This window comes from Dendrobium catenatum, unplaced genomic scaffold, assembly GCF_001605985.2.
Source record: "Dendrobium catenatum unplaced genomic scaffold, ASM160598v2 fragScaff_scaffold_1220, whole genome shotgun sequence".
Classification (NCBI taxonomy): Eukaryota; Viridiplantae; Streptophyta; class Magnoliopsida; order Asparagales; family Orchidaceae; genus Dendrobium; species Dendrobium catenatum.
Window position 1 is genome coordinate 9,144,792 of NW_021319682.1, and position 15,375 is coordinate 9,160,166.

At 34.3% G+C, this 15,375-nt stretch overlaps 1 protein-coding gene across 1 annotated transcript; it reads left to right on the forward strand.

Annotated features, from left to right (window-relative positions):
• Positions 1 to 9,685: 9,685 nt before the first annotated feature.
• On the forward strand, positions 9,686 to 14,946 carry LOC110101995 (interactor of constitutive active ROPs 2, chloroplastic). The gene is made up of 5 exons (XM_020830114.2): positions 9,686 to 9,887; positions 10,874 to 10,942; positions 12,505 to 12,685; positions 12,936 to 14,557; positions 14,645 to 14,946. Exons 2-4 carry the CDS (start codon positions 10,923 to 10,925, stop codon positions 14,547 to 14,549), a joined length of 1,815 nt encoding a protein of 604 aa, XP_020685773.1. The 5' UTR covers positions 9,686 to 9,887; positions 10,874 to 10,922; the 3' UTR covers positions 14,550 to 14,557; positions 14,645 to 14,946.
• The last annotated feature ends 429 nt before the right edge of the window (positions 14,947 to 15,375 follow it).

Genomic DNA, 15,375 nt, shown 5'->3' on the forward strand with positions numbered 1-15,375 from the left:
CCCGGCAACCCGCCGGGTCAACCCGAACCCGACCCGTTTTGAAATTGGGTCGGGTTCAACCCGAATTTTCCGGGTCGGGTTTTTGTGTCGTGTCAAATATTGACACCCCTAGGTTTGACTTTATATATCTCCTTCTACTCATAATTAGAGAAATATACAAATTATTTATTTTAAGAGAAAAATGCTTGAAAATTTATTTTAGAATAAAATACTCCATCTTTTAATAAGAATAATATTTATTTATAGTCCACCATGAATGATATTAGTTCAAATATATAATACAATAAAAAGCTATTCAATAGCCATAACACAACATCCTGTAATTCAAGAATTATAAAACAATAGGTCTGAAATGAAATTATTGATCAAAGAATATGGATTTAAAATAAAGATAAACAATCTATATTTAATTAATGGATGAATAGATAAATAAATGATATATGAATAATAGGTCTTTTGGTAGCACCAAATTAGCTCCCTTATTATGTAACATAAGGAATCTTTGTTTTACAAGAGAATAAAAAAGTTGAAACAATAAGTTTGGGTATTTCTAAATTTGATGCCTTGTCGCATAGCATAGTGAAACTAGGTGTGTTATCGAGTCAAGCCAACTCACGAGCTTTCTCGGATTCGACTAGTTAATAGGTTCGACAAGTGGAGCTTATCGAGCTCGAACTTGATGAATTATCGAGATCAAGCTCGAACCACCTCTGCTTGACTCTTCAGCTCGTCCTACAGCTAGTAGAGGTGAAGTTCTGGCAGGAAAATGGAATTTTGGGACGATGCGGGTGGGAAAATAATTGAAGCCCAGCGGGAAAATGAGATCTCGACGATGGAGCATGATGACGACAACGATGGAGCACGACGACGGAGCTTGACGACGGAGTTCGTGATGACAGAGCTCACGCGCTGCTAGCCTGCTCGACGATGGAGCTCGGGGGCTGGAGTTCAGGACGACGGAGCTCGACGATGGAGCTCGCGTGCTGCTAGCCTGCTCGGGACGGAGCTCGACGAGCAGCTTGACATGAGATGAGTCTGGCTCGAGCTTGATATTTGACAATCGAGTTCGACTAGAATACCCTCTGGCTTGAGCTCGACTTAGTTTGCACCCCTAAGTAAAACTCATATTACTATAGCAATGTTGAATGATTAGCTCGTATCTCAAGGCAAATCATAGGGCTATTAAAATTGGTTAAAAATTTCCTTCATGTTTAGTATATAAAGTATTGAGGTCAAACAAGTAGCAAGTCGTTTGCCTAAAAAGCAATAAAAATATGAGAAGGCATGTGGACAAGAACTTAAAAAAATTATATATATATTAATATAATCTCATATGGATCTGACTGACAATGCCAGAGGTCGGCCACGTGTTACCTAATTAATTATTTTGCTCTAATTATTTTATGTGGTATCGGTTAATTTTATTAATAAAAATTCTAATTTTTTTAAAATAAAATTTTTCATATGACAATTTTATATTTTGGCATTCACCATTGCCTATTTCTTAAAGCCCGCTTAGAGAGAAAAGAGTGTATTACAAAGGAAGGGCTTGATGTTAGTAGCCTAGTAGGGATTTAAGTTTGCTTATACTAAGAAAAAAAATTGTTTTAATATGACTATTGCTTGTATTGCAAATTATTCAATTGGGAACTTTAAAATCTTAACATTTGGAGGAAATTAAAAGTGATAGCTTATTTTTATAAGCATTTATGAATTGATATTTAAGTGCGGACGACTTGAAAATGATCTATGATGGAGAATTTTTGTTTTTAAATAGGCGATAATTTCTTTTTTAAGATTATTTTTGATTTTTTAAGCATATTAAAAAAGATTTTGAAGGGGCCCATGTTTGGTGCTGTCTTACTTGACATCTCATATTTATTTCGCAAAGAAGTCTGTAGCGAAAGTTTATTATCTTGAGGAGAGCCCAACTATCACTTTCTCCAAAAATAACCTACTCCTAAGGACTTTGGACGACAAATGTTATTTGTATGTCCTGACATACGTGAAAGATGTAAATATGAATCATATTTTCATTGACCTTAGTGTCAATCGGTGTTATGAATGTGAATAATTTGGGCTATTTCTTATAAGGCCTTTAGAAATTCGGCTCTGATTAGCTCATGTCAAAGGGTTCAATAATAAGGGGCCAAAAATCATCAAACTCTATTATCTTACCCCTCATATAGTTTGTCTACAACATGATAGGACAAATTCCATATTTTTAACTCGGATATGTCATGCAAGGATCCTTTTAGAAGGCCTTAGTTGCACAAGCATGATATGGTCTCCTCCACCCTCCACCTTCCGCCGATGCATTAAGAATCCATGAGTTCCTGTTGAGTATTCCATTTTAGGAAATATATAATCATTTCAGATTCATATGATAAGTATATTCAATGATACTGAGATCATATCCTTTGATAGTCATCTGTCTCCATATCTATGAGAAGGTCAGAGCTATTATCTTCCATTATTGTCAAATGAATAGATATATATACCTCTCCCTCTTCATAGAGTTTCAAATAGGTCTACGTAGTTATATATCCTTGATCCTTACTCTCCTCTTATTGTAGGAAGAGAGGAAGACAAGGTAGGCATTATTCATAAGAGCGGAAGGATTTTAACCTATAGATACCTTTGCTAGGTCATCAATTCCTTATGGAAGTTCACATCAATACTGACTCAAAGGATGAATATGTTATTCACAATATTCAACATCATAAATAATATGGGATCGATGAATTCATATGTTTTGATCACATACTACATAGAGGCATGCACAAAAATGATAAAGTTATTAGATGTCAAACAAATTTGGCCATGCATGTCACAAAAACCAAAACCTAGTTATTTGAACTATAGTTTGGTTATACATTTTTAAGTGTTGTGTAAGGCTGACCCTTATTAAGTTGAGGCCCGTTAGAAAGCTAAGCACACTTTTCATCTCTCCTCACGAGCAACATGATGAGTTTACTACTTTACATATGGTGTATGTCTCACATAAGGTCAGGGTTATGCAAACCCTATGAATTTAAATATTAATTATAATGAAGATAATACTCTTCACGTTATACATTACTTCTTATCATATATTATTTGAGACATGGTTCCACCCATTCTAATTCGCCTTCAAAATTCGCTCTCTTAGTTTAAACCCTTCTTAGAATAGCTTGGATTAAGCCATGATCTTTCATGGTCAACTTAATTAGTATGGATTAAGCTTTGGTTAGTTGGTTTCCTAAGTGATTAGGCTAAGATCCTCTCCAAATGCATGAAGAAACAAACACACTTTATTACTTTATTAAGTTATCATATTACTTCCTCTGAAAATGAAATTAGTACTCTCTTTAGCAGCTTAATTATAGTTGAGCAATAACATAGCAAAAAATTAGAAAGCTATGATACTAAACTAGGTGGTCCATGTTTAGAAGGAGAGCATAATATGCTCCAAGAGACATCCTTATCCCACCAAGAAACTTATAGTGAGCTTCAAGCCTATAAGGAAGTCTCACGGGCATCCCCAACCCATTTCATAGCTTGTTCAAGACTGTTAGAGCCTAGATAGAAGAAAAGAGATATAGTATTAGTGTTACTCGTTCATCAATCCCTAAGACTTATTTCTATTTTCCTAGATTTCTCACATCAAAAGGAAGTGATATGGAGTGTTTCACCTCATGCCTCCCCATACAAAAGTATCATTGAATAAATTCATCAAAGCAATGGTGGTAAATTTTCCATTGGAGAATCTTAGAGGGATTTAGGAGGAGACAAGCTCGTTATGGGTTCTTCTTCACCCCAAACAAGTACATGAACTAACTTAAAGGTTTTTGTTAAACTAGTTTGGGTAACTGCCTCTCACCTTAAGCTCAGCATTGTGTTTGATCATCACTTTTGCACATAATATCATAAAAAATGTATTTTCTGTAACACCAAAGCTCACAAATTATATTTTTTCATATTTGGTGCTAGCAAATTTTAAGAGAAAATGTGTAAGGTCCTTTAAGGTAAGAGAAATTATAATTTAATATTTGAAATAACTAGAGCATTAATTTTGTCCAATGAGTATATAATGCTTTCATTTTAATGAAATTTTAATAATTAAAATTTACTAAAACTATAAAGCATATTCATAGGTTCCATTATTGTCCTAGTGATAACTATAACCATAGGACATGATCATAAAAGGGTAGCTACCCTAAATTGGGTCTAACATTAGTGTAGGGTTATAATTGACATATTTGACTTCTCATCCCATTTATTCTAAGCTTAAGATATTTTTAACACTTTCAAATGGCCTAATAATTATTACCAATTGGTTCAATTGAATTAATCTAAGTTGAACCTAGTTTGACTTAGGTTTACTTTAATCAATCCTAAGTAACATTACTATACACCTTTTTTATGTTGACCTCAATCTAAGTTAAAAAGTCACTGGAGGTTTTAATAGCTGTTAGTCTAATTTAGCAAATGATTTCCTAGGGAGACTTCCTATGTCATTTTAGGATCATTTGTGACTCCCCTCTTATCATCCTTTATCCTTAGTGAACCTTTGAATTAGATTGGCCATTATGTGTTGGAATGTCTCTTAGGCCCATAGGATTTATGTCTAGCCCATTTTGTTTCTTCAAGAGTCATTACATAACAACTATGTCTCATTTATTTCAACCTTAAAAAAATATTTTGCCATTGCTCTAAACTCTAAAGGAAAGGACATTTCACTTTGGTTTTCTTAAGTAAATTTAAATCACATTTATTTTGTTGTTTGAAAATCTTTGATTTTTTTATTATGATGCATGTTAATTAGCTAATAACCATCATATATCTTATTTACCATGCTTAAGTAAAAACTCAAAATCTTTTATAGTTATTCACTTTAATCTATGAGGTCCCATAAAAATTACATCTCTATCTAATGATTATTGTTTTATTATATTTATTTATGAATATACTCAAGTAACTTGAATATTTAATCTTCAAAACAAAAGTGATGTATGTGTAACTTTCTTAAGAATTCCATAGTATCATGAATACTTTATACCAAAGATAGATTTGGGCATGAAAATTAAAAAAAATGGAAATGAGTTCATGGATATTAATTTAGATATATTTTTAAATTGACATGGAACTTGACATCAAACATCCTATATAACAAACCACAACACAATGGGTTAGTTAAAAAATATAAACAATAGAGATTATTTGGGCTTCACTAGTTGGTATGAATTTGCCTAATTTTTTTGGGTGAGTTAGTAAATTAAAAACATATCTTATTAACCGAACACTACCTAATGTGATAGAGATTTGAACACATCAATTAAAGATACAATCTTTTTTATTTATTTCTTATATTTTAAATACTTAACCATAAATTTTTTACTTGTATAGTCTATTATGTATAAGGTTAAGTGAAGTAAACTTGATCCATTTACAAAATGGCGTGTATTGTTGTATATTTTAAACTAAAAAAGGGATTATAAGTGTCACAATCCTAAACAAAGAAATTACATGTTAACCTCAGTGTTTTATTTTAAGAATTATTCCTACTATTCAAGAGGTGTTTCCAAGTTTTCTTTTCATGAGGAGAATTATAGTGGAGAGAAGAGCTCATTTCATGATGAAAGTGGCTTATTTGAGATAGATGAGTAATAGTTTGATTATACTTTAAGATATAGTGTTGTGATGTTAATTTATAAGGATTAAAATGTTAGGTTTCATGATCAATTTTAAATATATTAAGGTTGTAAGGCTCTCCTTGTATCTTATGAGTTTGAGTTTTTGAGTGATCAAGACTGTCTCAATTAATCATTTTATATGTACTGATTGTATATCTATGCTATTAATAAAATAATCAACTCAAAATATTCTTCTTAAGATAACTTCATTCATAATAATGAGTCGATGAAATACTTGAGCTTATTAATAATAAATCCAAAAAATTATCTAAAGAGGTACACTAGAGGTGTCCCAAAAAATGTAATATGTAGCGAAAGCTAAAGAAAAAACCCAATTGGTAAACAAGTCTCCTCTTGAGCCTATCATATGCATATGCTCTTATTGTTAATCAATTATCCTCATATCCATTCCTAGTTGTGTGCAGGATGCATTGGAAGATTCAAAGCCAACCAAAGTTATGAATGAAGTGATGGAGGTCCTTTAAAAGATTATTATTTGGGACATTTTCCTATTACTCGGGATATTTTCTGATTACTTGATGCTACAATGGACCATTTAAAATTTGTGAGCATATGCATTCCTTTTGAAACTATTCAATCTATTCCATATCAATTCTTTCCTGCACACCAACCTATTATCACCAACTTTATGAGATAATCACCCTATATTGCAGATGCAATTCATCCTCACCTCATAATTGGTCACCTAAGGCACCACTTAAACTTGAAAAAAACTTAGTACAATGAACCAAAATGATCCTTGAGGACAAGGTCATTATTCTAAGGGGAGGGAGAATTAGAGAATTATTATAGACAAAAGAGCTAGTATATGAAAATAAAACATAAATTCTACCAATGGCTATGAACAAGGCATTGCATGACACAAAGGAAAAAAAAAAAACAAATAAACAAATAAACCAACCTTATTGAAGGATTTTCAAGCTTATCGGGATAGAATTTGTAGTGGGTAATATGTATATCCGAAAAGTGTCTTTAATATTACTAAGTAAATAATGACACCTATGACTAATGTTGAGATGGATAAAAAATAAAGACATTAAAGCAACCTGATTTAAGGATTTTCAAGCTTATTAGGACAGAATGGGTGGTGGGTAATATGTATATCCGAAAAGTGTCTTTAATATTACTAAGTAAATAATGACACCAATGATTAATGTTGAGATGGATAAAAAATAAAGACATTTGTCTTTATATATTATATAGCCTATCTTGAGATCTTAAGCTATCAATCAAGAGATTTTGAATTTAAAGCTTATATATATAATATGTGAGTTTATATTTATTTTGATCAAAATTCTAAAAAAAAAAAAAATTATTTATATTTTTAAAATTATATGAATGTTAGATAATAAATTTTGGCAGCAACAATGTAACGAACCATGGGAGGTTACTCAACCCAGTACCTTTAAAGATTTTGGCAATTTTTTAAAATATCATTTAGAATATAATTAAGCGATTAACCAACGAAAAAAAAAAATTTAAACTAGCCAAAGTTGTTTGTTTAACGGATGACTTTTTAATTTTAAGTAAGTCGCCCATTAAACGGGAGACTTACTCTGCTGACTCAACAAGCCATTATATATTGTATGAGCGTACGAGTAACGAGAAAATCTACTGCCCGTAAGTCCCCCGTTAAACGAGCGAGTTACTTATGCTGACTCAGCTAGTCGTTATCTTGTAAGTAACGGGAAGATCTACCGCCAATAAGTCGCTAGTTAAACAGGCAATTTACCATGCTAACTCATTTAGCTATTAATTGACTATCCATATGGAGTTCTCCTATAAATTGACTATCCATTTCTTGTTATGATAAAAAAAAAACTAGTATCATGCATCTATATAAAAATGTATCAAAGCAAAAGGTATGTATTTGAAAAAGTTTCTTCAAAGCAGTTGATTATGTAGGGTAGCAATCGAATTCATAAATGTTTAACATTTCAAACTGATGGTGCATTAGAGTAAAAAGGCTAGAATGAATAGAATATACCGGTGTTGTGTACATTCCTGGTCATATAAGGTGGACTGCAAACTATGGGAGATACACCTGGATCTTATGAGGCATCCATCTTACAAAGATGGACCGGGTTTGAATGAGAAAGGCTGGAATATGTGCAAAGGGAGGTTTCATATTATGCAGCACATTTACCACCGATTAACACTCTCAAGGTTAGATTTATTGAAATTAAACATCGTGATGATGGATCGTTCGAGGACATCATGGCCAACCCAACAACTAATGTTGCTAATTGTATCCTTTATCAAAAATGATATTCTAATGTTGATGCATTCCTGATAAAGACATATGATAATCTGAGTTTTCTGCCTAGTAGATAAAGGAAGAACTTTCTTGATGATGGGGATTGGCAATGTGTCGTTTTGATGTTATTTTGAAAAGCTTTCTAATCTCGGACTGTGATTTCTTGTTGTTACGTAATCATTCGTTTTCTAATTCTTGAATTTCAATTGATTACGCATAAAGTTTTATTAGCAAGCTTTGATTCAATATTTCAATTAATTTTAAGTGCAATTCACATTTCATCGCATGATTGATTCACATCAAAAGCTTTCATATATTATGCTATTAACCTAATTTCAGAGTAGTTATATGTGTGATTTGAGCCTGCTATCGATGATCTTTGTAAGTTTTTTGATAGTCTATGTATATGTCTGTATGAATATGAAAATGTAGCTGCTTGTTTGTTATTTCTAAAATTTTTAAGGTTTTTGGATTTGTATTAGTTAGGGCTGAGAAGGATTATGATTAAGTATCATATGATCTATTTTTTGAAGGAAAGATGCATTTACTATATATATAATTTATGATTTATTGATTTATATAACTTCAAAATCTTAAAAAATCTATAATTTATAGCATATTTTTATAACTTAAAATAATTTTACTCCTTTGATATATGTTTCTCAAAACTTATAAATTATGATTTATAGATTTATATCAAATTTCATCTAGGACTAAATGCAAGAGCATAATGAATTTCATGATACAAAACAGTAGTTTCATAGTAGCATAATAAGATACATAAACAACAAAATCTAATTAAAGCAACTAAAAGATACATGATACTAAAAACTAATGCCTCCTTTTATGTCGATGTGGAATCCCTCGCCTCACTGACATGAGGCTTACACCTCATGCTATATATATTAAAACTTACATAAATCTTGAAGTAAATGCCCGGCATTGGAATCTATTGGAGAGGAGGAATGGGAGAGAGCAGTTCATCATAATGATGATTCAAATAAAGAACCCCTTAGTGATGACAGTGCTGATGACTTATGAGTTCTTATGTGATATGTCATTGCTATTTATTTTTAGAAATTGGAATTATATGTTAATGAAAATAATACTGGGATTTGGAAAAGATAGAATTTTGAGTTGAACTATATTTCATGTTGTCTTATTATTGAGATATTTTGATTTCACTTCATATCTTATGCTTTTTTATGTTTATATTATTCACTCATTAGTATATAAAAAATTTATTATTTTATGTTTACGCAATCTTTTGATTTTGAGGCTTACGTCTCAAAACGCCTTGAGGCTTACGCCTCACCTCACGAATGAAAAACGCATCAATACCTGAATATACAATTTTAAACATTGCTTAATTATAATTAACACCATTCTTACTTTTAAAAATTTTCTTAAAGATTTTCAGTCCACGACGATTTCCCACTCCTGGGATAGGATCACCACACGGTGAACAAAAAATCACCGTCTCGGACACGAGGAAATTGTACAACTCAATTAATAGCACGCGCGGGGAGGCTCAGTATGAGAACTGCGGCACACAGTATTATCTGCAATTTATAAAGCTTTCACTCACTCTTCCCCTCTCTCTCTCTCTCTCCGTCCACGACGATTTCCCACTCCTGGGATAGGATCACCACACGGTGAACAAAAAATCACCGTCTCGGACACGAGGAAATTGTACAACTCAATTAATAGCACGCGCGGGGAGGCTCAGTATGAGAACTGCGGCACACAGTATTATCTGCAATTTATAAAGCTTTCACTCACTCTTCCCCTCTCTCTCTCTCTCTCTCCCAGCAATGCTACCCTTTCCTCTGCTCCCTTTACCGGAAACCTCAGCAGCGGCGTGAGGAAGAGGACGAAAAGGATAGGCGAGACCGGACTGGCCGGGCGAGAGCTCTCTGGCCTTCGACGAGGAGGTGAGTTTTTTTCTCCTTTCCGTGATTTCCGTATTTTCGTCCTCTTTGTTTGGCTCTTAATGTATATTTTGGGCAAGAAGAGAAATTTTTTGTGTGGTAATCAAGTGGAGGAATGGCACATGAAGAAATGTAGCAGAAGATGAGTAGTTATCTCTGCTTTTAGGGATAAGAATTTGAACAGAGTGGGAAGCCTGTCTGTTTCAAGGCATTTTTTTTTTCTGTTTTTTATGCTCTTTTTTGTGTTAATGCTGGCTTCATGGATCTTTCCTTCCGTTATGTACACCGTATTTTTTGAGCTCTTCTGTATTTGGAAGGGTAGATAAAACTCACAAAGGAGCAGAAGAGTGTTTGAAGCTGATGGTGTTGCTTTTTTCTACTTTTTCTTTTTTTTTTCTTTGTTTTTTGTCTCTGCTAAAAATCCGAGTTTTGGAAGTGTCCATCAAAGTCTTCTGCTTTCAATTATTTTTCCCCTCCATTGTCCAATTAATTAAAGCCTAGAGGTAATTAGGGTTACAGAGAAGGGATTAAAGTATTCAAGTGTCCACATTTGAAACATTTTCTTGCCTTTTAAGTTCATTTTATCCTACCATATGCAATTTAAAATTTGAGATATTACTGTTTATGGAATGATTTAAAAAGAATCAATAACCCCAATCTTACGGCATTAGTGAGTGCCCTGCTTGTGTGACCCCACTGTACAGATATGGCCCTCAACCCTAGCTTCAAAAATACCATTTTTCTTTTTTACTTTTTCACTGGTTTTCTGTTTACCCTCTCCATCTCTATGAATGGAGATAGATTTTTTTTTTCCTGGGATTATCCCTACATTTCAACGAATTTTCCCTCCAGTATTCTGTTTATTTCTAAGGTCATAACTGGTAACGTTAAAAAAGACTTTTGGTTAACCTATCGCATATGTAATGGATTCTCTCTCTCTACGTTATCTCTGCTTCTCTATAAACGCTTCTGCTTCTTTGTTTCTGCAGCTTTGTAACGTGCAAGGAAGAAGCCTTCACAGTTCATAGGAAAGATAAGATGCAGACATCTAAAGCCAGGTTTTTTAACACTCAGCTTCTGCCATTTTGTTATTTTAGTACTTGTTTTAGTCTGATTAGTTGATGTCCAATGGATCCATGTGGCATTGAAGGCAAAGGATGGGAGCAAAAGTTTATTTTTTTATTTGATTGGCATCTTATCATATCTCAGAGTAGTTGTGATGCTTGTGAGTTCTGGTTCTTTTAAAAGTTTTTCACATGACCTGATTCTGCTCTGGAGTTTCTTGGCTCTGCTTGTTTTCTTGTTATGAATCCGTGGGACCTTCGTAACTTTTGGGTGGGCTTGCTGTTGGAAAGTTTTTGTAGATTGAACTTTAGGTGTCTAATGAGTAATAAATGCTTCACTGCAGATCTTAAGTTCATTGTTCCCCTTTTTATAATAAATGAATTTTGTTGTTTATATCAAATTCAACGTAGTTTCTACTGTACTAATTTTAACTTATGACATCTATGTCCATTACTAAAGTCTGCATTTTTGTTTGAGCTATTCCCTTTCATTATAATATCCATCAGAACTTCAGAAGTGGTTTAGTCTTTCATTGGAGAATGTTTTTGAACTTCTTTGCTTTTCATAAGCCTATCGTATTGCCATTTTAATTTATGTGGAAATTGTGCTAAGAAACTGAAGACATTTCACATCCCTTGTAAAGGAAATCATCCATCTTTGTAGGAGAAGTGATGACATTATTCTGGTCACCATATCTAACATTTCCAAATGGATTTTAGCTATTGTTTTTCCATTGCCCATATGGTTCTCACAACTTGAAGAAATTTTCTTTTCCGTATTTTTTCTATGCTAAATAAGGGATTTTTTTTGCTGCAAATAGGTTTTATCCAAGTAGGATTTAGTAAATCATGCAAATCCAAATGAATTAAGGCAACCTTCAACCGAAAAAATCAATTTTTAACTCCAAAATGCAGTAACTCATTTCCATCGAACTCCATTTTCTAATATAAAAAAAAAATAATCTGTGTATATTCTTTATCATATTTTTATTTAACCTAATTTTCGGATTAAAAAAAATTATTCACCCTCACGCGAATGGCATTATTTTTGCCCATCAACTGGAGCAAATGATGGACGCCAAACGAGTGTTAGGCCTTTGGCTGGAGATGATCAAAATCTTGATAGGATCAAAATTTCAAAGTTTTTTGACATAATAATGTTAAATCTTGATAAACTATTTGATTTTTTGTTTCAGGCTATAAGATTTTTGAGAGGAGAAATCTTAAAATCCATTTAATCTGTTTAATGGTGGAATTTAACAAATCTTGTTTTTAAACAATAAAAAGGATGAAAAAAAGATATCAAACCAATAAAATTAAGTCCCAAAATTTTATTTTTCAAGATTTGATTTTGCTTCAATCCTTCCAAATAAAGGATACTGAACAGCCCCTTAAAATGAATTTCACTATGTGCTTAATGTATAATACATTCATCTTAAGCCATGCTCAAAGTATTTCAAGCTAACCAAATGTGCAATAACTTTGCATTTACTTTTATTTTTAGTCTTCATTGCAATCAATTTTTTTTCTGAACTACAATCATTTTCTTGGATTAGAAATGGGTCATCAGAAGTTCCTCAAAAGACATCTCCTATCACCCCTAAATCATCTCGTGGATCAAAGAAAATTGCAACTGAGTCTGATTCAGTCACTTCCAAGCTCACACCAGGAAAGTCCTCAGCTGAAAAAAGTCCTAAGATCACCGAGCGCCGGTCGCCCAAAAGCCCCAACTTTGAGGTATAGTAATAAACCACAACTTTACGAAATTGATTTGCTGCTTATGTAAACTGCAAATAGGAACAAATTCTAGTTTGAATTTGATATTCAATATTGTTATTCAAGAATTAGTTGTGTGGCAGTTTTTGTTGAAACATAATGGATTTTTAGGTAGAATTTTTATTCATTTTTTCATCATTTTAGCACTGGTTATGATCTCTGCTGTTGTGGATTAAGACTTAAAATCCTTGTTACCCTTTTTGGATTTCAGAAGAAGAGGCTGGTCAGGCAAAGCGACCTAGAACACCAGGTCGCACAACTCCAAGATGAACTGAAGAAAACAAAGGATCAGTTGAACTCATCTGAATCATTGAAGAAAAAGGTACAACTGGAATCTGAAGAGGCCAAGAAACAGCTCAAAGCCATGGAAGAGAAGCTTGAGGAGACAGAATGCAAGCTTGTGGAGTTTTCTGCTGCTGAGGATGATCGCATTCAACAACTTCACCAAATTTCTCAGGAGCGTGATAAGGCATGGCAATCTGAGCTTGAAGCCCTCCAGGAACAGCGTTCAAATGACTCTGCAGCTCTTGGGTCCGCCATGAATGAGATTCAAAAGCTCAAGCAGCAGCTCGATATGGTTTTGAAATCTGAAACATCCCATGTGGAGGATTTTGAGAGTGAACAAAATGAATTAGTTGCCTTGAAAAAAGCTATGGAGACTGCCCTCTCCACTGTTGAGAACCTTAAAGTTCAGATTAATGAGAAAGAGATGGCAGAGAAAGAGGCAAAGCTGACAGCTTATGAGACCCAGAAGGAGCTAGAAATGGCCAATACCACCATTGAGAGTCTCCGTAGTGAGGGATGCAATCTACAAGAATACCTAAACTCTGAAACATCCAAGTTGGAAGAATCTAGAGTTCGAATTAATGCACTTGAGGAAATGGTGAAAGAACTCCAGTCTTCTGTGGAAGATGATGAAATAGAAAGAGGGAAGCCTCCATTTGAAGTTGAGTCTGTTGCATCACAATCTGAATTGGAACAATTGAGGGCTGCGCTCGAAGCAGCTGAGGCTAAGCTTCAGGAGGAACAAATTCAAACCACAATGAAGATCCAATCTGCATTTGAGATGGCTGAGCATGTGAAGTTTGATGCAGGGCTAAGGGAATTGGAACTTGAATCAACCTTACAGAAAACAAAGGCAGAGCTTTTTGAGTTGAAAGCACGCCTTCTTAGCTTAGAGACAGAACTCCCAGGCATATCACAGATAAATAAGGAGCTGAAAGATGAAATGGATGAGGCAAAAGCGAGCCAATTTGAATCGGAGATGAGGCTTATAAAGGCTACTACCGATGTTACTGAACTGAAAGCAAACATCTTGGATAAGGAGACACAGCTGCAAAGCATCATGGAAGAGAATGAACAGATAAAATCTGAGCTCAGCAAGAGAGACATCAAGCATCAAAAGAATTACGCTGCAGCTATCTCGGATGCAGAGAAAGCAAAAGCTGCAGAACATGAAGCACTGATGAGACTGGAAGTTGTAAACGGGGAGGCTGAAAAAATTAGCAAGAAGGCAACGAAGCTTTCAGAGCAGCTTGAGGCTGCTCAGGCAGTGAAATCAGAGATGGAGATCGAGCTGAAGAGGCTTAGGGTGCAGTCTGATCAGTGGAGAAAGGCAGCCGAAGCAGCTGCAGCAGTTCTCACTCCAGGAAACAATGGAAGGATAGTTGAAAGGACGGGATCTCTTGATTCTGACTACAATTCCCTCTCTGGGAAGCTCATAAGCTCCCCTTTCTCTGATGAACTGGATGATGATTCACCTAAGAGGAAGAATGGCAATATGCTGAGGAAGATTGGAGGATTGTGGAAGAAGGGCTCCAAGTGATTTTACCGGTGAGTCAGATTTCTGTCTCGTCCTGCAAGATCTTTACTTGCTGCATAACAATTTGATTTTGTTTCATTTTTTTTATCTCTTGCCAGGTTGTTTAATTTAGGTGGAACAGCATAAGTTTTGCAGGGAAGTCGCGTGAGATTAATAGCTTTCTGCTCTTTTTCTCTGCAACTCCGGAAGCTGAACGTGGTTCTACTTTTCACATTATTGTATAAATATTTTCTACTTTTAAAAAACTCAAATTGGCTGTGATCTCATCTGGGCCTGTAGAGTCCAAGGGCCAGCCAATTTCAGTGATCAGATTTGAGTATGATTCCTATTGTTTGACAAACTACTTAATGCGCATCATGATGGCTTCATTGATATAATAGAAGCTTTTATTTTTGCGTCAGGTTGGGCGATCAAAATTCAATTAGAATCTTGGTGGATTGTTTCCCTTTTCCTCGGCAAAAACAATGGATTTAAAAATCGTTCACACATTTATATATTAAATTAAATCTAATTCATATAGAAAAAAAAAGAAAAAATGGAGTTAACATTTTCTTATCTGGGCGCATTCCATCAAGAACGCTAAGTAGGTGTAGGTTCTCATCTCTCCATTGGTAGTGTTATCTGCAAAAACCTGACCTTGCTTTCATTCGCAAGGACCTAGCTTGGCTGAGCTCCATTCTTCACGTGATCTGCCCTAACCGTGCTGCCTCCTGCTATTAATGCAAGAAATCGCGTTGATTCTCCCGCCCTAGCCGTTTTGGACGCGATTTAAAAAAATCTTAAAACCTAGCCAATTAGGGCCATCGCATCCCCTCTCTTCCGCAACTCT